This window comes from Rattus norvegicus, chromosome 6 (genome assembly GCF_036323735.1).
Source record: "Rattus norvegicus strain BN/NHsdMcwi chromosome 6, GRCr8, whole genome shotgun sequence".
Lineage (NCBI taxonomy): Eukaryota > Metazoa > Chordata > Mammalia > Rodentia > Muridae > Rattus > Rattus norvegicus.
The window spans coordinates 106,081,553-106,104,981 of NC_086024.1; the positions used below are offsets into that span (position 1 = coordinate 106,081,553).

General features: G+C 49.7%; 1 protein-coding gene across 1 annotated transcript in view; it reads left to right on the plus strand.

The window, feature by feature from the left end:
- Plekhd1 (pleckstrin homology and coiled-coil domain containing D1) overlaps window positions 1-21,698 on the plus strand; it is a 31,285-nt gene extending 9,587 nt beyond the window's left edge. Inside the window, exons 2-13 of the mRNA NM_001127566.1 lie at window positions 4,316-4,409; window positions 4,724-4,813; window positions 4,994-5,070; window positions 5,816-5,907; window positions 6,831-6,883; window positions 14,970-15,064; window positions 16,211-16,304; window positions 17,608-17,786; window positions 18,222-18,354; window positions 19,035-19,179; window positions 19,582-19,731; window positions 19,972-21,698. Of these exons, the coding sequence (NP_001121038.1) occupies window positions 4,316-4,409; window positions 4,724-4,813; window positions 4,994-5,070; window positions 5,816-5,907; window positions 6,831-6,883; window positions 14,970-15,064; window positions 16,211-16,304; window positions 17,608-17,786; window positions 18,222-18,354; window positions 19,035-19,179; window positions 19,582-19,731; window positions 19,972-20,138 (1,369 nt within the window). The 3' untranslated portion in view covers window positions 20,139-21,698. The remainder of the gene's footprint in view (window positions 1-4,315; window positions 4,410-4,723; window positions 4,814-4,993; window positions 5,071-5,815; window positions 5,908-6,830; window positions 6,884-14,969; window positions 15,065-16,210; window positions 16,305-17,607; window positions 17,787-18,221; window positions 18,355-19,034; window positions 19,180-19,581; window positions 19,732-19,971) is intronic.
- The last annotated feature ends 1,731 nt before the right edge of the window (window positions 21,699-23,429 follow it).

Below are 23,429 nucleotides of genomic sequence, written 5' to 3' on the forward strand. Positions count from 1 at the left end.
GTGGTGGTGGTAGTGGTGGAGGTGGAGGTGGTGGTGGTGGTGGTGGTGGAGGAGGTGGTGGAGGTGGTGGTGGTGGTGGTGGAGGTGGTGGTGGTGGTGGTGGTAGCAGTAGAGAAGAGCCAGGGCTGAATGAAACCTTTACCATGCACATACTCCAGACTTCCCATAACCTAGGGGGGCTAAAGCAAAAGCTGATAGTAAAACTTCTGGATAGGACACGGCTGTACACATATTTGGAAAGCAGGCAGGCAGCCAGCTGGGCATCAGCCATGCTCCCTTCAGTAGCTGCTGCATGAGCACAAATGGGCAGAGGGGCAGACGGGGTGACTGGATGGATGCTGAGCTTTAATGATAAGGAGTGTCAGTGATCCGGGGAGTAGTGACCCTTTGCTGACTCTTCACTATGAGCTGTCCTCATGTGATCAGACTCCTCCCCTCCCAGGCATGAGAAACAGCCATTGATTATCATCCTCGGGTTCCGTTCAAGGGACCTGAGGCCTGAGAAGACTACATGCCTCACCCTAGCACTGCTAGTAAGTGGTGAGTCTCCCACCTCCGCTATTGGAACTTGGCTACCTAAGCCTCTATCCTGGGTGTGTGACTTAAGCCAGGGCAGCAGTTCCATGAGCCATATAGGGAGCAGGAGAGGGTCTGGTGGTCTTAGGTCCCGATCCTCCTTCCACAGTTACCTCACATCTAAGCCTTTCTTTCCTCATCTGTGAAATGGGAGTTAAAGGCCCCACCTCCAGCATTGTTCTGAGGAGCGGGTTCTCTGATCCTCACATAACTTGCCTCAGAGAAGCTAACACAGGAAAATAGTGCCTGTGACCAGCCCCTGCACTCACAGCCCAGCTCTGCAGGGCCCAAAAGAGGTTGTTCCTGCCTTGCATACTGAGTGAGGGTGCCTAGAACATGGCGACGCTGGAGGAAGGTATAGGAAGAGGAACGTTCCTCTTTGCAAGGACCCCTCAGCTGCAGAGTAGACGCTAAAAGGTGTCACTCAGAGTGGCCACCGTCAACGCAGTTTGGTAATCAAAGATCTTGTCAGATGACCCATGGAGGGTAGGAGCTCACCCTCTGCCTCCAGGTCTGTGCCAGTTATGGCTTATGAGGCAGTCCATGGTGACTCTCAGCCTGCCTGAGTGTGGCCACCATGGATCAAAGGCTGTCTGGAACGTCTCCTCTGTCTTCCTGTGCTGGCTTTAGAGGGGGATTGGCATCGGGGGACATCTGTGGATTGGGAAGATACTGAGAGCTCTACATGCCTCTATCCACTCACCATATCTCTTGCCCTCAGTGATAGGTGACAATAGCTTTTAGCAGCTCCCTTACCTGTGCCAGGACAATCTGTTACCCATGCAGCAGCCAAAGCTACTCATGTCAGCCAAAGCCCTCCCATGGCCATCTTGCTTTGAGAGAAAGCCAGTTGCTACCAAGTAGTCCCAGCTCCTCATGCCACCTCTCCCTCCATTTTCTTACCTAGAAAGCTCAGAAGCACCAGCCTGGCAGGGTGACTGTGAGTGTTAAATGTATCAACAGAAGCAAGTCAGGATAGGTTGGGGCAGTAAGGGCTCAGTGAATGTAAGTGCTGCCGTCATTGCTATGAGAGTAGCCATGGAGGCCTGTGCAGTCTGGATCCCAGGATAGTAGTCTTGCTTCAGCCTTCTGGTTCCTTTTAGAACCAGCTACATTCTCAACCCAGGACCTTGGTACCTGTGGGCTCTGTGTCTGAGGTACCTGCCCTCTCTTCAAAAATGATCTCCTCTTAGTCTTTGGACATAGGGGCCTCTATGTAGCTCAGGGTGACCTCAGACTTGTAGCCTTTGTATCTCAGCCTCTTGGATGCTGAGGGGTTTTGTTTTGTTTTGTTTTGTTTTTTGTTTTTTGAGATAGGAGTCTCATGGCCGGGCTAGCTTTGAACTCACTACATAGCTGAGGATGGCTGTCTTAGGGTTTTTTCCTGCTGTGAACAGACACCATGACCAAGACAAGTCTTATAAAGGACAACATTTAATTGGGGCTGGCTTACAGGTTCAGAGGTTCAGTCCATTATCATCAAGGAGGGAGCATGGCAGCATCCAGGCAGGCAGGGTGCAGGAGGAGCTGAGAGTTCCACATCTTCATCTGAAGGCTGCTAGTGGAAGACTGCTTGCAGGCAGCTAGGATGAGGCTTGTAAGTCCATGTCCACAGTGACACCTCTACTCCAATTAAGGCCACACTTCCTAATAGTACCACTTACTACACCAAGCATACGAACCATCACGATGACCTTGAACTTGTTTCTACTTCCTGGATATTTGGAGTTATGGGTGTGTGTCACAATACCTACTTTATGTGGTACTACAGATTGCTCTGTGCGCATCTTACCAATAACAACACCCCCAACCCCAGCCCAGGTTCCTCAGTTTATAAAACCACAGTTCCATTAGATCATGATCCTGCCTAGTTATTAGCTCACTGAACCATAAATCCTAAAAATCCAGTGTCTGAATATTAAGGGGTTCACGAGGCACTATTGTGGGGGTGGGGAGGGGCTCTGTTCTGCTTGACTGCCTTCCCTGCTGAGGGTCTTTACCAGACCATCGGACATTCCACCCCACCCTGGGTCTTTGACACACATAGTCTAGGTTATAACTACAGTCTCATTCAGTCCACACGGCCACCCGGTAGTGTTGAGGCCATCGCTTCTGTGCTACAAGCAGAGACTAAGGCTCAGGGAGCTGAGTGTCCTTACCTAAATTCCCTATCCCCAAGTTGGAAAATGGGAGGTCTGAGCTCTTACCTACCCTGTGATGTTCTTTTGGAAGTGTCAGGAGACATCAGCCTTTCCCCAGGGACTGATGTGGCACAGCCCCATCCTTCAGGAACCCAGTGGCCCCCTCTAGATAAAAAAGCACATATTGAGGGCTGGAGAGATGGCTCAGCAGTCAAGAACACTGACTGCTCTACTAGAGGGCCCAGGTCTGATTCCCAGCATCCACACAGAAGCTCACAACTCCAGTTCCAGGAGATCTAACATCCTTCTTCTGACCTCTAGTACCTGACATGCATGTTCTGAGAGTATATTCAGGCAAAACACCCAAAACGCATACAATAAAAAAATGTTAAAAAAAAAAGCACGCATTGTGACAATGGGTATTGAGTGCTAAGTGCAAGAACCCAACAGTGTCCACTAAGGCTGCATGTGTTCTGTTGACATGAGTACAGAAATGAGTTGAAGTCGGGCATGGTGATAAAGCTGTGTAGTCTCGGCTGCTCAGGAAATTGAGATGAGGAAGACTGTTCAAGTCTATGAGTTCAAGACCAGCCAGAGCAACATAGCAAGACCCCTCCCAACACACACACACACACACACACACACACACACACACACACACACACACACACACACACCTCAAAAGAGAGTTGGGGGGAAAAGACAAAACCATGGAACTCATACCAAACTGTAAAGCTGAGCTTCAGGTCCCTCTGGAAAGGGAGCAGATGCTGCAGCCATCCAGGCCATCCCTCCACACTGCCTCAGAGCAGCTTTGTTAGCCGGGAAGATCATGCAGCTGGGGGACCTGCAGAGACCCTGTGAGTTCTTGATGCTACTTATGTTCTTTCAAGCTCCTCGCAAGGGAATGGTTTAATAACAAGCTCTTGGGGTGGTTTTGCAGTATTTGATTTTCATGGTGCAAATGCTCCTGCCATGGCCTGTATCAAGTTGCCTGTGTCATTTCACAGAATGTTAAGCAGGTAAGAAAGACACACCGTTGGCCATTGTGAGTCTGTCCTAGAAGGTTCCAACATGTCGCTGCTTTGAACTTTCCCTTGTATGTTCGTTCTCTCTCTCTCTCTCTCTCTCTCTCTCTCTCTCTCTCTCTCTCTCTCTCACACACACACACACACACACACACACACACCCTTAACACCTCGGGATCCCTCCAGCTCCTTTTCAGGTCACATTACAGCAGTGTCCCTTGGAGTACTAGGACTTCGAACCCCAGCAGTTGACAGCAGTCCCATTTGATTACACCGTAACACCCATCTAGAATAATCTGTCGAATTCTCCATTCAGATCTGGAGGAGTTCCCACGTGACAGGAGCTGATAGTTCAGAGGACAAAGGGACCCAAGGAGAAGGACAATAGGTTTCTACTATGCTGAAGAGGGCAGTCTGGGAAGCCAGTCGTGGCCTTCACTGCCTGTACAGGAGACCCCTGTGCAATGGGCAGTCGGAACCCAGATCCCTGTGGGCTCCCAGGTGAGTCCAGGGTCCCCAAGAGTGCTGTTAACTCACACGATCTTTCTGTTTTCTCACACCTTCCCATAGGTTTTTCATCATCAAAGAAAGCTTTCTGCTTTACTACTCTGAGAGTGAGAGGAAGAGTTTTGAAACCAATAAATACTTCAACATCCATCCTAAGGTGAGGATGGGCTTTCCATGCTGAGGCTCACTGGGGACATTTGGGGATGGTATAGAACTCTCTGTTGTCTTGGGTTTTTTTTTTGTTTGTTTGTTTGTTTGTTTTTGTCTGTTGTTGTCCCTCCACACACACTTTCTGAGTCCCAGCTCCTTTTCTTTCTGGAAGTCAGTCCTAGCTTTAATGGCATAATCCTGAGATGTGGTCCAGCTTGAGGCCCGTGGCAAAGCCCTGGGGTTTCTCCAGGAGGTTCCTGGGACTCTTAAGTGGCGTGAGCTGGGTAGGGTGGGAGATGCCTGCTCTGCTTTGTTCTTCAGGGTGTCATCCCACTGGGTGGCTGCCTGGTGGAGGCCAGAGAAGAGCCCAGCATGCCCTATGCCATGAAGATCTCACACCAGGACTTTCATGTGAGTGGGGACCTCCCATAGCCCGGGGTCCACAGGACATAGCAGCTTCACCTTGGTCCCCTGGGAGCAGTGTCAGGGCCTGTGGAAGAGGGGGTGGGAAGAGAAGAAATTGCCTCTCTCTCTCTCTCTCTCTCTCTCTCTCTCTCAGATTCTTCTCACTCTGGCTCCTTTTCCCGGCAGGGGAATGTCCTGTTGGCTGCTGAGTCTGAGTTTGAGCAGACACAATGGCTTGAGATGCTTCAGGAGTCTGGGAAGGTGTAAGTGTCTGCTAGCAGGACATCTCAGGGGCCAGAGGAGTGGGGTGGGCTAGGCTGGCCCTGCCCCTGCCTCTCTGCTGGGTCCTCAGACAGGGCTGTGGGAGCTGCCTAGTGTGTGTGGGAGGAGACAACCCAGGCTGTAGAGCATCTGTGAGGGTCTCCTAAGTGTTTTTGGGAAGGTGTCTACAGTTTGGTGACAGACGTGGACACCATTTACTTCCAACTCTTGGGAGGGAGTTGAGCACTGCTCCTCATATTCAGCCCCTCACTACGTCCATCCTTCCCTTCCCAGACCTGTACTGGATCCCAGCAAGGTCCAGAGATGGTGTTTACAAATCACAGTGCAGGTCCCAGAAACCACCTGACCAACATAGCCCCTGCCAGTCAAGCCAGTTCCATACTTCTAACCCAACCAATAACACCAAGTACCCAGCCCTGCACCAGGGGGAGTCATGCATGCAGTGACGTAGAAGGCTCCTAGGGAAACAGTCCCATCCCTCCTCTCTGAGTGCTCTTGGCTGTGTCCTGATGGCCCACTTTGCAACCTCAGCTTCCAGTTACTGTAACTGATCAATGCTGGTGGCGTGCCCAGAGCCCTGGGTGCCAGGCTGAGCTGAGATTCTGTAGAGCGAGGGGCGGGGCTAACACAGAAAACCTACACCCTCCCTCTCCCTGGGCCTTCCTTCTGCTTTAACTGTTTGTATTTTTCCTCATTTCCTCTCTCCCATTTGCTTTCGCTCCCCAGGACCTGGAAAAATGCCCAGCTAGGAGAAGCTATGATCAAAAGCCTAGAGGCACAGGGGCTACAGCTGGCTAAGGAAAAACAGGAATATTTAGGTCAGTGACCGGGATGAATGGGAATCTGAAGCTTCTTGGTGGTGGCACTTGGGGACCTGAGTGACAGCCAGGGAGGGAGGTCTCTCTGTAACTTGGAAGGGAGCTTGGCACCTAGAGAACTTAATGGTATGACAAATGCCCATTTGGCCAGGGAGCTAGAAGCAGGGGACACTAGTGGCCAGAACCTGGGCTTTAGCTGAGTCATCTACCCATTCGTTGTGTGGATGTGTCGGCCACTCAGTCTCTGTAAGCCTCAATTTCCTTCTCCTTAAAAAAGAGACCAAATGACCTCAGGCATTACAGGTGGGGTGGAGATCAGCTTAGAGAAAAATGCCTGGGAGTGTGTCTGTGTCAGGCCTTCAGTTGAAAGATCTAGAAATGGAAAAGGTATTATCTTGCCTGAGCTCCAGGTCCTACCTCTCCTCTCCTCTCCTCACCAGACCCGCTTTGAACCTAGCTACAAGGATCCAGGCCCCGTGCCCTAATGGTCTGCTAAATGCCCTTTAGTTGAGAGAGAAGATGACCAGAATGGGTTGGTCCCCTTCCTGGGAGCCTGCTGAGACTCTGAGACCCTGGATCCTTTCTGCCTGCTCTAGACACCTCTCCCTTGGCAGGAATATGGCCTCCCAGATTAACCAGGCACCAGCTCAGGTAGTAGGAGATTTCAGAGGCTCATGCTGCAAAGACCCATCTGAGGCTCTGTGTGCTAGTCCTCTGTGGATCCATGAAGGCACAAAACAGAGGAGACATCTTGAAAGGCAGTTTGGGCCAGCGAGGCAGCTTCAGTTCAGCAGAGCAGGACCCAACCCCTAGGCTAGGAGTGGCTCTTGCAAGGAGATGGCACAGGTGATCGAGGCCACCTAAGACAGCTGCCCTCACACCTCTGAGAAGGTTTCAGTGTGTGTGTGTGTTTGCTTTGGCAGACAAGCTGATGGAGGAGACAGAAGAGCTGTGCCTTCAGAGGGAGCAGAGAGAGGTAAGCACATGCGTAGCTGTACAGAAAGACTCAGCCCTGCCCCCAGACACAGGGGCATGAGGAGGGGCCCTGGGCATGCAGATACTTGCCCAAGAGACTTCAGAAGGGATGGAGGAGCAATGAGGCCACTGAGGTGACAGTGTCTGCACCTTGATGTAGCATCTTGGTGGGAAGTGTTTTTTTTCTCCTCAGGAAACACATCTTAGAGATGAAGCCTTCTGAACGTCTCATAAGTGGCTTGTTGATCTCCACAGGAGGTTGCAACAGCCTCAGTTATCCCTGGGGGATGGAGGGGTGCATAGGGGGATATGGGGATTTCCAGTCCATAAGGGTGATAGGGTTTGAGGATCTCAGAGATCTAGCCCTTCACTCTTTTGGCATCAACAATACAAGCTCAGCATAGGCTTAAACCAGCCTGAAGAACCAAGGGGACTCTTGTCTCTTGGAATCTGCTTCATTCCCACAACTGAAGGGCAGGGCAGGTTGTAAGCAGAGGGGAGCCTAGAGCAAGACTTGTATTTGACATTAGCCCTTCTAAATGTATGATCCCCTGACAAGTTACTTAACCTCTCTGAATGTCAATATCCTCACCCAAAAAGTGAGGAAAATAATAAGGCCCATCCTTTTAATGGATGTTATAGAGATTAAGCAAGACATTACATCGGACACATTTGACACACTGTGTGTACACAATGTGCACAGTGTGTACTTAGTGACTAGCTGTTTCTCTTAGCACTCTGGTCATGTTAGTATTAATTATTGGCCATTCCTGCATGGATGAGGTCTGGCTCTGCAGAGTGGTGCTCTGAGGAGTCTGCAGAGAGGAGACTGATCCAGTCCACGTCCTTTAGATCTGTCACTTTCTCTCAGATGTGTGTTTTCTCTCAGGCCAGCCACAGGGCTGGGGTCATTGACTGTAGCTCCCTGCCCTACTGTAACTCAGTTCAGGAACTTAGTGCCTTCCCAATCACCCCTGATGAGACTCAAAAACACGCCCTGAAGTCAAGAAACACGTGTCTCCTTTGGACCCCAAACACTCCACACCCTGGCACAGCAGCCAGCTTAAGAGATGGTAACCAGGGAAGAAATCAAGACTGAGATGACTTGATTCTTGCAATATTATGGCTTAATTTCAAATCACTAGGATAATCTACTTTTGTTTTTCTTTCAAAAATCTCACCTTCTGGGCTAGTTTATTCTTCCAATTAGACAGCAGCAGTATTCAGCCCGTGGATATCAGCTAGCCTGCAGTTCAGGTGTTTACATTACGATTTGTAACAGTAGCAAGATTTCAGTTATGAAGTAGCAACAAAATACTTTTATGTTTGGAATGTGCCATGACACGAGGAACTGTATTAAAGGGTCGCAGCATTAGAAAGGTTGAGAATGATCTAGACTCTTTTCATTGATTACAAAAAAAAAAAAAAAACCCACAAGGTTGAAGATTTTAATTTGGAGATATGGGGTTGAAATTGGGGTTTGTATGTATGGGCATTTTGCCTGCCTGCATATCTGTGTACCACATGTGTGCCCGGCATCCAGGAAAGGCAGATAAGGGAGTAGGACCACTAGGCTGGCCTCATGATAATGCTGTGTGTGCCTCTTCTCCCCCCAGAGTTTGAGCTTTAAAGTCTCCATATTCCTTGAATCCAGATCCCATTAAAATTTTGGCCTTTTCTCCATGGCATCCTGGGCATTCGGTATGTTGTCAGAGACCTTAAAGATGGATGATCTGGGAGGCCCAGCATGGGTTAGAGTGGGAGACACAGCTCCCCGACAGGGAGAGGAGATTTAGCCAACAGAGGTTGAATCTGGGGCAGCAATTGGCCCGAGGAAAATTTAGACACACTATCTAGGTCTTAGCTTGGAAATTAGGGCAGTGGAGACCCAGGGCACACAGGCCTAGCTTAATGCCACCTTCTGAAGTGGGACGCTGACAGCTATAGAGTCCAAATGAGGTGCAAGCCCACCTGTTAATGTGGTAGAGGCTGCTTGGAGCACCAGCAGGAAGAGAACCACGCCAGGTTCGAGCCGCCTGTCAGTGATGTGTTTTGATCAGAAACAGAGCCCAGATCCTGCTCATGGAATGACCATACTGAGTCACTCTGCCCAAGTGGTTTTCTCCCTTAGTTTCCTCACCCATACGGTCGGTGTATTTGTCTCCAATACCTTCCCCCGTCCTGTTCTAGATCAGAGATTGGCAGAGGGGTTTGGGGCCACATAGAAAAAAATACCGTATCCCAGAGACAGAGTGATTCTTATGATGTGTGAGGTTTCTTGGGAACAGCGTCGACCCATAGGGAACCTCAGAATCTTAGGTCCCTGATGGAATCTCAGCTCCAACCCTGACAATGTGGATGTCATTTGATTCCTTCGGACTTCAAATTCCTCATCTCTAATGTCTGATGAAGGTAACAGCTGCTTTGCCTTGTGGGTTACCGAGAAGCTGAATGGGCTAGAATTCAGGGAAACACACATGGTGATGGTGTACATCACCCGCGGCATGTGTTAGAAAGAGCCTGGGACTCTGAGCACATGAATTGAGAATGCAGAGAGAGAGAGTGATTAGAATAGTTTCACTGCCTTAAAAATCCTGTGTTTCGTGTATTCATCTCTCACTGACCAACTAACATAGCAACTACAGCCATCGACTTTTTTTCTTAAATATTTATTTATTTACAATATATGAGTACACTGTGGCTGTCTTCAGACACACCAGAAGAGGGCATCAGATCCCATTACAGATGGTTGTGAGCCACCATGTGGTCGCTGGGATTTGAACTCAGGACCTCTGGAAGAGCAGTCGGTGTTCTTAACTGCTAAGCCATCTCTCCAGCCCCCAACCACCGACCTTTTACCATCTCCAAAATTTTGCATTTTTCAGAATGTCATGGAGTTGAAATCATACCATGTACACTTTTCAGATCAGTGTCGTGCACTCCATAAGGTGCATTTAAACGTCCACTGTGCTGTTGTATAGCTTGAACACTGGCTTATTTTCATAGTTGGATAAATTTATTATCTGGGTATACACCTCAGTTTATCTATTTTCCCACTCAAGAACCTCTGGGTTGTTCTACATTTTGGCAGTTACTGATTAAGTTACCATACATACCCATAGGTAATTGTTTTGGTGTGGATTGACACTGTCAGTTCACCTGAATAAATAACAAGGAATGTTTTTTTCAGACTTAGGTCTCAATATTTAATTTGGGAGAAGTTCTCTTGAAATCACTTCTTTAGAGGTTGAGGATTTAGCTCAGCGGTAGAGCGCTTGCCTAGAGAGCGCAAGGCCCTGGGTTCGGTCCCCAGCTCCGAAAAAAAAAAAAAAAGAAAAGAAAAGAAATCACTTCTTTAACCCATGTTAGTCAGAAATGTATTTTTTTAATAAGATTTATTTATTTTATACATATACTGTACAATGTAACTGTTTCCAAACACACCAGAAGAGGGCATCAGACCCCATTACAGATGGTTGTGAGCCACCATGTGGTTGCTGGAATTTGAACTCAGGACCTCTGGAAGAGCAGTCAGTGCTGTTAACCTTTGAGCCATCTCTCCAGCCAACTCCCAGGATGACACCTCTGGTCCCTTCTTTCTGTTGCCTCCCCATCCTCTTCATACCCCCACCCAGACATTCAAAGATGCTCAGAGCACATCTTGTCTGAGGTCAAGATGTCTTGCCTTTACCTTTCCTAGAAGGGTTGGCTGTCTTCTCACATACCCATCTCAAGGGATGTACCACCCAAGGCTTGTGTGGGTCAGGAACTTAGGGGTCTTGCTTTACCCTGTCCTACCTCCTTCCTCTTTTTCCCACCCCACTCTCAAGTCCTGTGGCTACCAGGCTTTACCTAACTTGCTGACGCCTCCTACCTGGGGTCCTTAAACTTTTTCTACCCCTCTTTTGTTTCCTCCACACTGCAGCCAACTCCGTGTTTAAAGAGAAATCAGATCATGAGACCTTCCCCACTCGGATCTTTGGCTGTCGCTGTTGTGACGGTGCACAGCTGCAATCCCAGCGTTCAGAAGGCAGAGGCTGAAAGACTGAATTTGAGGCTGGGCTGGGATAGGTGACATAGTCAATGTGAGACTCCAAACAGCCAACCAACTGACCAATGGTCTTTGCTTCTTGTTCAGGAAAATGAAAACCCACAAGATCCTCACCTAAACCAGAGGCCCCACATGGGTATAGCATCTCCTTTGTCAGCCTCTGCTTCTCTGACCCCAGCCTCTTGCCCATCATGGCTGCTCTCATGTCTCGTACAAGCCTGGTTCTTCCAGGCACAGGGGCTTTGTAGGTACTGTTCCTCCCACCTGGAATGTTCTTTCTTCCACTTATTTATTTTTGTTTGCTTGCTGGTTTTCAGTGCTGAGGACTTAACCAGAGGCCTGGTACTTACTAGGCCACCAAACTAAATCTCCAACCCATGCATCTATCTTCCTTTGTGTCTCAGCTCAAGAACCAACTGATGGCCACTCTTCCCACCTCTGTGGAGTTCTCTACTTCCGCCCAGGACAGCTTGACCTGGAACTGGGTCCCTGTCCTGCAGGACACTATCTTGTTCTGTACTGCTCTCTGAGAACCTGATTGTTTTAGTATACTGGATTTCTGCATTTGATGTAAAAGACTGGTCTGGGATTTTTAGTAGCTACCCTAGGCCATAGGCTCCGCAAGAACAGCCTCAGATCCTCCATGCAGAGCCCAGCAGGTGCTTGGAACATACTATGCACTTGGTAAATTGATGTAGCATGAGTGAATAGAACTATAAGAAAGAAAACCCCACCGGGCCATTTCCTGGAATTGCGTTGAGCCTGTAAATAAATGAGTTGCAAAGAATCCTCCCTGTATTAAGTGTTCCCGACCAGGAGCCCCTGTCGCTGTATTCCTTTTATGAGTATAATTAGTTTTATTGAGGACCCGAAATCATGGTCTGTGAAACATGGCAAACAAGATGAGTTTAGCTCAGAGGACAGGAAACTTGGAAAGAGACCTTTTTTTTTTTTCTTAAATATTTGAAAGGAAAAGAAATTAGTGTTGTTTGATGGCCCAAGGAGAAGTTGTATTTGGTGAGGGAAGTTGGCAGGGAGGCAGATTTGGGCTGAAACGGAACTAGTGGGCTCTGTGGGTTGCTTGCTCCTCCAAGAGCACGATGGAGAAGCCTGGAATGACCAGGTGCTGGCTGCTGCCCTGGGCCCTGCTGGTCTTCTACGTGGCTCAGGACTGTTTGTTCCCCCCTTATTTTTTGGCCTGGGGTCCACAGGTCTCAGAGACTTAGACCCTGGAAGAAAGTGTGATAAAGATCAGGAGGGAGGTAGCTGCTGAAGGGACAGATCCCTCAGAGATGGTTGAGGGACTGGGATAGGAGCAGAGACTTGTTGCACGAATGGCGGGGAGCCCTGCTGCTGTTGGGTCCGAGTGAAGGGTTCCACAAAAGTTTCCCATCATTCGCCAATGCTTTTGCATCTGTGGCTTTCAGAGATTGAGAGCCAGCGCTGGTGGCGGGGTGGGTGTGGAGGGGTGGGTGTGGAGGGGTTGGAGTGCTTTTCATAGGTTGTTCAAAGCTGAAACAGATTTTCTGGTTTTCCTACCCTGAGAGTCACTCAAGCTGAGCTTGGCCACCTGCTGGCAGAAAATCATTAGGGGACACACACACACACACACACACACACACACACACACACACACACACACCTGTGAAGACTGAACTTCCTTTAGAGTTGCTTTGGCCCTGGAGGGCTCTGGTTCATCACACCCAATCTCCTAGCCCCTTTGAAGCAACAGAAAATGCCTCCTTGGGCATAACTAGTCATTGACACAAGAAGAAACATCTTATCACATATATTTGTGACCACGGAGAGGAGAAAAAGGCAAATGGCTGGGCCGTTTTAATTGCCCTGCTATGTTCAAGGTTACTTTCCCTTTTGGGTTTCTGGAGGCCTAGCATCTGCTTGAGTGCTATGGAGGGAAGGCCTGAGTTTCAGACACTGACTGACAATTCGGCAAAAGCTATTCCAGTGTGCGTACTCCAGGGCAACAGAAGTGAGGGGGAGCAGCTGTAAGCTGCAGTGCAGGGAGCCTTCCAAAGGTGAAGCAAGGTTGTGAGGTGGAGTCCTCTGCAGAGTCCTGGGTGATCATGGGACCTGTGAGAGCCATCCTGGGGCTCTGGTGCTTGTGGCCAGTAAGTTCTATGGGTCTCTCAACAGCTCTGTGCTGACAAACTGACAGCAGACAAACACTGCCAGAGGAGAGCCTCTCAGTTTGTTGACTCTGGGGCCAGAGAGGCTGTCAGCACCAGCAACACCGTGCATATTAAAGCAGAGCTTCACGCTTTGCTTTTTCAAGGCCTGAAGTTGTCTTGAATTGTAAAGAGGGGTATGTACAAGAATACAAATTTAATCTTGTTTATATTTCATCTAAGTAAGACACATCAAGTATAAATATAGGGTAGGTCATGGCTTCTGCAGTAACCCAAAGCCCCCACATGCCCATGGCTTTTAACAGCACAAATGTGTTAAAGCTCTGTTTCATGTGTCCTCATTCCTGGAGGCCCAGGCTAAAGGGACCCCTACCTGTGCAAGGGACCAGAGCCCATCACGCATCGTCTTTTCAAAAGGTTTGTGCTCCTATTCTATCAGTTTCAGCTCCTCTCATGAGCTCAGCTACCTATAGCCAGTGCACTGTAACCATGTATGTGCCCAGTAGCATCAGAACTCCAGGGGCAGCCCAAGTGGTGAGCACACTTAACAAACAGGCGGGTTGGGCCAGTAAAGACTAGATGAGAAGTAACTTATTTGGGGGTGGGAAACCTAGGAGTAGGAATTGAAACCAGACTCTTCCTCCATAATGTATTCTTCTCTGTATCTCTTCAAAGCCAATGGCAACGTCACTGTCTTAGTTAGGGTTTTACTGCTGAGAACAAACACCATGACCAATGCAAGTCTTATAAAGAACAACGTTTAACTGGGGCTGGCTTACAGGTTCAGAGGTTCAGTCCATCACCAAGGCGAGAACATGGCAGCATCCAGACAGGCATGGTACAGGCAGAACTGAGAGTTCTACATCTTTATCTGAAGGCTGCTAGTGGAAGACTGACTTCCAGGCAGCTAGGACTAGGATGTAAAAGCCCACACCCACAGTGACATACCTACTCCAACAAGACTGCACCTCCAAATAGTGCCACTCCCTCGGCCAAGCATATTCAAACCATGACACTGTCCATAGGCAGTGGCGCTCCTGGGCAAGGACACCATTATGCTTGAGAACAAAGCCCCCAGGTGACTAGGGAGTCACCGGGAACTGGAAAGTGAAAAGCAGATGCAAAAACAATGTTACCACAACATGAAATATGCAGAAACAAAACAGTTGACATAAAAACACTGAGTCAAACTTCAGGAAGTGGATCCCTCATACCACCAATACTGACTTGGGAAAAATAGGGCCCCGGTCTAGAGGCTCCAACTTGCTGGGGGGAGCACTCAGGCAGCCTGGCTTCCCTGAAGGGACTGGTCTGCCCCTTGGTATCTGTCCTCAGCCACCTGACATTCCTACACCCATAGGGCTGAGGAGAGGGAATCTATAGACCTGACTCACGGGAGCCTTGAGATGAAGAACAGCTTAACTCTGACTCTTGGATTGGGAATAGCTTGTCTTTGACAGTTTACCTAATGCCACTCAGTGTCCTGGAAATATAGACTTTCTGTGTGTGTGTGTGTGTGTGTGTGTGTGTGTGTGTGTGTGTGTGTGTGTGTGTGTGTCATGCTAGAGGTACAACCACCTCACCTTGAGGTGTTAGTCCCTAGAGTTGCCCCAAACAGAACAGAATTAGTCATACCTGCCAGAGAACACTTATTGGGATCACGTCTAACCCTGTCCTTCCTCTTGCTAATGGTTTTCATGGGCCAGATTCATCACCTTCTTGGTCGAGTTGACACTGAGAGCCTCCAAGTGGAGCCTAAACGCTCAATCCTCATAAATTTGGCTCTATGCCCCGGACTGAGCCGAATCCCAGATGGTTCCCTGGACTAGTGAAGAGAGCCTGGGGGCTTTGTGCCTGCTGTGACTTTTCCTCTTTTCCCTTCTCTTCAGGAGCTTGAGCGCCTGAACCAGGTGCTGGAGGCTGAGAAGCAGCAGTTTGAGGAGGTGGTGCAAGAGCTGAAAGTGGAGCAGGAGCAGATCAAGAGGTGATGGCCACCCCGGGAGGCCATGGAGGGGATGCCCTGGCCCTGGGAGGTGAACCAGGGGAGGCAGAAGACGCCCTGGCCCTAGGAAGAGTAACGAAGTGGAGATGCTCCGGTCCTGGGAGAGGCAGTGTGGGGGGGTGCCCTGGTTCTGGGAGGGGCAAAAGAGAAATGTCCTGGCCCTGGCCCTGACCCTGGCAGACCAATGTTAAGCCAGACTAGGTTTTTACCAGGAAGCCACTTATGGCCTGGTCTTCCCAATGCTCTGGGCCTTGAGTATACCCAGAATACTGGGCCTGGTCAGGGGGTCATTTCTGTTCATCGCTAATGGTCTTTTGCAACGATGTGAACGAGAGTGCAGACATGGGTAAGAGCAGGCCATTGAACAAGCCCCTCCAACCTTAGTGAAAGCCTAGGTTACTGGCAACAAGCTGGCCTGGCCTAGAACTGCTACCTGCAAAGGTGCCCAACCTTCTCCAGCTCTCCTGGAGTCCTTTCACATTTTAGTTAGTGACACATTGGGATCTTCAGCCTGATGCCTTATGGACAGATCTAGTTGCCCATTCGAAGCATTGATTGGATTATAATCTCATGAAGGTAGGGCATTTCTATAGCCCCAGCCTAGGTGACTCAGGTGTAGTCTATCCAGAATTTGGAAACTATTGCTGAGATTGACAGTGCTTGGTGTCACATCCTCATCATCACACTCACCACCACCACCATCATCTCCACCACCACCATGGTGATGGCCCAGAGAAACTTACTGGTGAAGACCTTCTTACTGGTGTAGGTCTGAAGACCTACAGTTAGATATGTATTGGGGAGGGGGGTGGAATACAGAGACTGTTTTTTCCTAATTTTAAAACTTAGCATAAAATGAGAGAACCTACTTAAAGGAAAAGCCATACATTCATTAGATACTAAATTAGAAGATAAATCCCCTGGCTTCAGGACCTCTGGTTAGTGAATCCACCTCGTTTGGCTGAGGTGTCCTTGCAGCCCTGACCCTGCAGCTGTCTTCACTACCCAGTATTGCAGAGAAATGGCCATCCAAGAGTCCCACTGAGCCATATCATGTAAGGTAGAAACCTGTCTGGATGCAGAGTTGGGAAGCATGCACATTGCCAATTCAGCTCTCTGTCCCCACAGGGAGCTAGAACTCACGGCAAGATGCCTCAAGGGTGTGGAGCAAGAGAAGAAGGAGCTGAGGCACCTCACAGAATCCTTACAGCACACACTGGAGGTACGGAGGCAAGCTAGCTGGCTGGGCTACGTAATGCTAGATTCTCACGTATTTCTCAGGGAAGGGACCGACAGGTGAATAAGCACGAAAGGACCTTACCTAAAGGTCTTTCTCTGTCTAGCTGGCGCGTGAGACCCACCAGAGCAGGGACTGGTTCTTCCCAGACCCAGAACAAAAATTCTGGCTTGCCCTTGTGATGACCGTGGCCACAGGAAACTGGCTTTCCTTAGTGCCGGTATTTTTATACCAGAGGCAGCATCAATTAGAGTCACCTACCACATCCTTTTGTGGTTCCTAACTCAGCTGCTCCTGGGTGAAATTGAGCATGAAGGGAAATCAACTTCCAGGTCACCGTCATCTGATACAAGAGACTGAGGGGAGGGGAGGGGCAAGCAGCATGTGTCAAGGACAGAGGACAAACTTCTTAGCATAGCATGCAAGCACACACCCCCAGCAGCCCCCCCCCCCACTCCCTGCTCCAACCTCTGAGCTCATATCCCCAAGGAAAAGAAGATTTCCGAGCCCCTGCACCTCAGCCCCACGGCTGCTTCTAGGACACATGGCCTTCTGGTCTCCTCTTTTTCTGGAGAACAGTTTGTCTTCAGACTCTCTTTAGTCAAAGCTTCCTTGAGCCCTCTAGGTAGGCATTTGTTCTGTGTCCCCATGCATTTGGCACATCGGTTACAGGATGGATGCTCTGGGCCATATTTTTGAAACTGTGGGCTTCATTTGACCATGTCTTAACTACATCCCAAAGTCCAGCATCTGAAATGAGGGTGGGACCATACATCTCAGCTGAATCCATGAGTTGTCATGAAGGCTGCAAGAGTTTTAGTCTCCCTAATAACTGGAGCCTTGGTTTGTTTCACCGTTCCTGTCATGGGGAGTGGTTACTGTGGATATCTTCAATGGCATAACTTCATCGTAGTGTTATGATGCTGGTTGATAAACATAGAGAATGTACTCGTGGACTGATCGATCCTTTTGGGCATTTTCACATGAGCCCAAGACATTTTCTCCTTGAGGAACAAGGGCCTCAAAAGGTCACTTTGCCCTTAGGCCTTGACACCTGGCTCCGGTAGGTGCCATCATCACTATTGGAAGTCACATTGGGTTCCTCCTTGTCTGTCTGTTTAGATGAAGGAGTAACCTGGCCATGTTCTAAAAAAGGAGGTCTTGGAATGAGATGTCCTTCATGGGGGATTGAAGGAGTAGTTTACTCCCTAAAATTGTAAGAAGACCGGGGCAGCCATGCTGGAGAGCTAACCCCTGCTCCTTCTCACCCTTCCTGTCTTTGTGCCAGGAACTCTCCATAGAGAAGAAGAAAACCCTAGAGATGCTGGAGGAAGATAAGAACCAGCCACAGCCCTTGACCAATCAGAGTGAACAGCCACCAGCCACTGATGGTCTCCATAGCAACCTCAGGCAGATCGAAGAGCGGATGCAGGAGCTTTTGGCAGAGAAGCTTCTGGCTGAGAAGCGGTGAGGCACTAGGTCCTCCGGCATCTCGTCTCGGAAGCTGTGTCTGCCCTCGAGTTAGACAGCTGGGCTCGAGGTCTGGCTGTCATTCACGAGATGGCTCATTTCCTTTCTGCCTATGATCTGGCTTTCCCAAAGCTGACTTGACCAACCATATAGAGTATCATCAAAACAGTGTCCCTGGCCAGCGGCAGGATCCCTTAGCTTCTACCCACCCAACCCATGAAGAAACAGCCTCACTGAGGTTGGGGCACTTCTCTGAGGTCAGAAAAGTAGCAATCCCCAAACAGCTAAGCCTCGGGCACTCCATACCACCCCTCTCATCCCCCAGCTGACCAGACCCAGAGAGGACTCAGCGTTTCTGTAGGCATGGTTCCAGCAGGCGCCAGCTACCCCCGTGGTAGGTGAGCCTTGGGTAAGCACCTCTCCTGCCTGCAGGATGAAGGAGAATGAGGAACGCTCACGGGCCCTGGAGGAGGAACGGGAGTTCTACTCAAGCCAGTCTCAAGCCCTGCAGAACTCGCTGCAGGAGCTGACCGCAGAGAAGCAGCAGGCTGAGCAGGAACTCAAGGTGTGCCACTTGCCTGGGCCTTGTGCTCTGGACCCTCCCTACTGCTGGGGACTCCTGCCCATCCCTGAACTTCACAGCCACCCCCATCCTCTCTCCCAGTGTCCAGGTGTCCAGGGATGAGTTTATCAAAAGAGTAGTAGTCTGTCACCGATAGGCAAGTGCCTAGCCCAGCCGTCTGGGTCATGGGTAAGACATGGAAAGCAAAATATGGAAACTTCCATCCCAGCCTAATTGAGTTCATAATGATCAGGAAAGGTGTGCTAGCTATTTTCCTCATTACTGTGATAAAGTACCTGTCAAGATCAGCCTAAGGAAGGAAAGTTTGTGGTTTGAGGGGGATATAGTCCACCCTAACAGGGAAACCATGGTGGTGGGAGTATGAGGCAGCTGGTGACATTGTCTGTAGTCAGGAAACAGCAAGAATCCATACCTTCTCTCCTTTCCTGTTTGTTCAGTCTGGGACCTCAACTCATGGGATAGTGCCACCCCCACCCAGGGTACATCCTCTACCCTCAGTTAAACCTTTCTGGAGATGTTCCACAGACACATCCTGAAGTGGGTCTCCTAGGTGATCCTGAATCGGTCCGGTTAGCCATGAATATCGGCCATCACAGAAGGCTTCTGGGGAGGTGGAGACAGCCCCCTGGACTCTTCTTCCCTCTTGACCACCCCTCATGTAGGCTGAAGTGAAAGTACGCATGGACCTTGAGAGACGACTTCGGGAGGCAGAGGCAGCCTTGCGGAGCCTGGAACAAGGCCTCAATTCCAAGGTTCGGAACAAGGAGAAGGAAGAGAGGATGCGGGCTGATGTGAGCCACCTGAAAAGTAAGAGCCTCCCTCCAGGGCTCAGCTGTAGTCCCAGAGCTCAGCTCCCATAAGCCCAGGCCCACCCGAGCCTGGAACGGGCCTAGCACATGTGAGGTAGTCCTTCCGGTTCTTCCTCAGACACCTTCCTGTAGTCCCTTTGGCAATGCCTCTTTGTGGGAGTTGAGCCTGGAGTGAAGATATGGAAGGAAAGCCTGGAGTTTTGTCCTCCTCTTTTAAAAAGTTCAGAGCTCTGTTCCCCGCGGATCTTCCCTGTTGATAGCTACAGGTTGTGGTTTGAGGGAACAAATTATGTTCTATAAAGGATAGATCAACCTATCTCCCACCAGATCAAACCAGAGCTTAGGAGGGGAAGGTCAGACTCAGAGAAAGACACAGTCAACTGCTCCTTCCTGCCACCAGGGTTTTTCGAGGAGTGCATCCGGAATGCAGAGCTGGAGGCCAAGATGCCAGTCATCATGAAGAACTCGGTGTACATCCACAAGGCGGCCACTCGCCGTATCAAGAGCTGCCGTTTCCATCGACGACGGTCTAGCACTTCCTGGAATGACAGTGCGTACCCATAGGCCCCTTGGGGTCAGGTGGCACAGGCTGTGGTAACAAGGCAGGAGGAGAGCAGGTTAGAGAACAGGTAGACAAGGCTGGACAGTGTGTCCTTGAACGTGGCTCTCCCAGCCTGGGGCAGGAAGGACCAAGTGAAATGCAGCAGCGCGTAGGGCTGGGATGAGGGAGGGAGGGGGGCTCAGCGTGGGGGAATGCCATTCATGGGGCAATGGGTCCTCGTCTCCACAGTGAAGCCATCCCAGTCCTTCATGACCTCCCAGCTAGAAGCCAACAACATAGAGGAGCTGAAGGAGGTGGCCAAGCGGCTAAGCAGAGACCAGCGCTTCCGGGAATCCATCTATCACATCATGGCCACCCAGCCTGGGGCCTCTGCACTTCCCCGGGGAGGAAAGTAATGGGAACGCCTCCCCTACCTCCTGTCTTTCCTTGGTGGGGCAGCAGGGAGGTCTGATTCCCCTTGGTCCTTTCCAGCAGAGCACTACCAGGAGAGGGGCACCCTCATTCTCAAAGGAGGTAATACCTCTCTGCCTCACCCGGAGCCCTGACCTTGGAGGTCAGAAGGGAGCATTGGAAGAGAGCACTGGATTCCCTGGAACTGGAGTCATGGGTGGTTGTGAGCTATAGTGTGGGTGCTGGGAACCAAATCTGGGTCCTCTGAAAGAGCGGCAAGTTCTCTTAACCACTGAGCCATCTCTCCAGGCCTGAGCCCTGACCTTGGGTTTACCCTAGGTAGGGGTAGGTCCACACTGGGTGCTACCTGGTTGTCATGATGAGGCCTGGCTCTGTGTGGTATCTGTTGGTCAAGAAGAGAAGTTGTCTATTCCACAAGGACTGAAAAGTTCCTCTGGTACCCACTGTACCCCCTTGGTGACTCTGCCACTCTGACCCTGGTCCCATGACACCCCCTAACTCTCTTCGCTCCTGATCCTCCAATTTGTCCAGACCCTGCACTTATTCCATGTCCTTGAGATGGAAAAGCAGGCCCTGAGACACAAACCCAGGTTCACAGCACCCCACCCCCTCTCTGCCGTATTCCTGGCTGAAAGGCCACCCAGGTCTCCTAGTCACAAATGGGTTTCTCCAGATACAGCTCCAGCAATCTGCTGGAGGGTAGCTGCCTCGGGCTCTTGTGACCCTGCCCCCCGGGAGGTCACAGAGATCTGTCTCTCTCCCAGCTGGCACACCTTGCAGCCTCCTCTTCCTGCAGTGGCCTCACTCAATGAACCAATGCAGCCAGGAACCCACCACATGGGAGCAGGGACCTGTGGGGAGCCGGTAGCCATTGGTGGGTTCAGTGCTGTCAGAGTGACACTGTAACACCAGCCTGCAGGTTTTATGGAAGACCACTACCCTTACGAGGCCAAAGACTGAGGAATGTGTTCCTCATCTGTGAGTCTTTTGGCCCATCCCTCAGAAGCTGCCTGAGTCTATCAGTCTTGTCAAACAATACTTGGGGAGGGGCGGGGACACATACGGTGGTTAAGAGCACTTGTTTCTCTTGGGAGGACCCAGACTTGGTTCCCACATGGTAGCTCACAACCATCTGTGACTTCGTTTGCCAGGAGATCCAACACCCTCTCCTGACCTCCACAGACACCAGGCCCTCCCATGGTGCGTGTACACACATGCAGACAAAACATACACATAAAATAGATCCTTAAAAAACACATTTAAAGGGGGCCGGGTGCTAAGGCAGTGCTGGATCAAAGGCATCCATTTTCTATCAGAAGACTGAAGTGTCCTGAGGGAGGTACAGAAGTCACTCTGGGGAAGAACCCTTGTCAAGGTCTGGGCTGCCCTGTTCTCCATGGTTGCTTCTGGGTGGGGTGTTTCGGAGTCAGTGCATCCGAGTGTAAATATAAAACTTTAAGTGTGTCTAAACCTGCATAAACCCAGAGCTCGTCTTACAAAACATGTATGTGGAATGGACTTTGAAATGAAGACGTAGAAAACCAGATTACCGGTTTTGTTTGTTTTTAAAAAATTAATAATGGCTTGCTCTTGGAGAAAATGTCAAGTGCAATTGGTGTTCCTGGTCAAACTATTAACCAGAAAGAAAAGTACTGCTACACAAGAACTCTGGCAAGTGTGTGTTGTTTAATTCGTTCAGAATTTTAGATGGCCCAAGCTGGGCTCAAACTCAGTGTTTCTGAGGGTGACTTGCCCCACCTCCTGAGGACTGGACTTCAAGCAAACTAGGCCATACCCTACCAACTGAGCCAGTGCATAATCAGTCCAGGAATTTACGAGGCATGGAAACTTGCTTTGTAGACCAGGCTGGCCTTGAACTCAGATCTGCCTGCCTCTGGCTCCCGAGTTCGGGCATTAAAGGCGAGCACCGCCACTGCCTCAGGATAGGTTCCCATGCTTAATACTGTTGTAAGGGCAATCGAGTTGGTTTCAGTTTTGGTTTTTCAAGGTAGGGCTTTTCTATGTAGCCCTGGCTGTCCTGGAACTCAGAGATCTACCTGCTTCTGCCTCCAGGATGCTGGGATTAAATGTAAGTACCACCACTGCCCGGCAGGAATTAAATTTTAACACGAATCTGGGAGGAGACAGACTCAAATCTCAGCAGTTCTTTCTGAGCACAAGCACCAATTCCCCAGTTCATTCTTTCTTCTTCTCACCCTGTATTTTCTATGCTTTCGGTGAGTCTAGGTTACCTCCAACCATATCTAACCCAGCATGTACACACACAAACGTGCACACACGCCAACCAGCATCTCTGTGGGAAAAGATGGAGGAATGGCGTTATTACTGGAAACACTGACATGGCATATAACATTAATATTATATAGCACTTTCTAAAAGTAACTCTTAATCACTGGCCAATTAATTAAGTGTGTTACTTCCTGGCAGTGGTTTCAAAGTAGGCAGTGTAGTATTTCTAGAGATGTGCTGCCCCCTGCAGGCCACCTATGGAAATGTATCATCCTGTCCTGCGTGTTCCAGCTGAAGAACCCACAGCTTACTTGTGACTCGCCGACTTAATAATTAACTGAAAAAAAAAATGTGTTTCCACCCTGAGGTCCTGGATGTCTCCATGTTATAAAACCTTCAGGGTTTTCCTCTGATGAGTATAGACCAAAGGCACAGCCTGAAAGATACAACGTACCCGTTAGCTTCAACAGTCACACCAGGAATGGACGGTCTTGCTAGCTCTGTTTCACAATCAGGAGAGGCAGAAACGAGGAATTACTGTTATTCAGTTAGTTTCTGAGCTGAGGGTGTTGCCATGCAGGCTGCCCTGGTGTTTACTGCTTCCCAGCATCTCCTGAGGCTCCCCATTGCCTACCATGAATGTCCCCATGAGGACACTCATGGAGTGGCTGCTGTCTTTAATGCCTTTCCACAGTTTCAATGACTTTTCTTCTTTCTGTGGCCAATTACCAGATGTGGAACAAGGAACCGCTTGTGTTGGCTTGCCGTTCGAAAGTACAGACCCTTATGGTGGGGAAGCCCTGGCAATGGAAGTTTAAGGCAACTGGTTGTGATGGTGCCACCTCAAATGAGAGTCTCTGTCAAGGTCGATCACAATTGTAGTTCTCCACTTCTCTCCCTGTGTCTATAGTCTGCCCAGACTTTGCTCTAAGTTTATTGAAAAACACAAAAAAGATAGGAAAGGACTAGGAAACTTCTGACATTCTTTCTTTCTCCCTTCCTTCCTTCCTTCCTTCCTCCCTCCC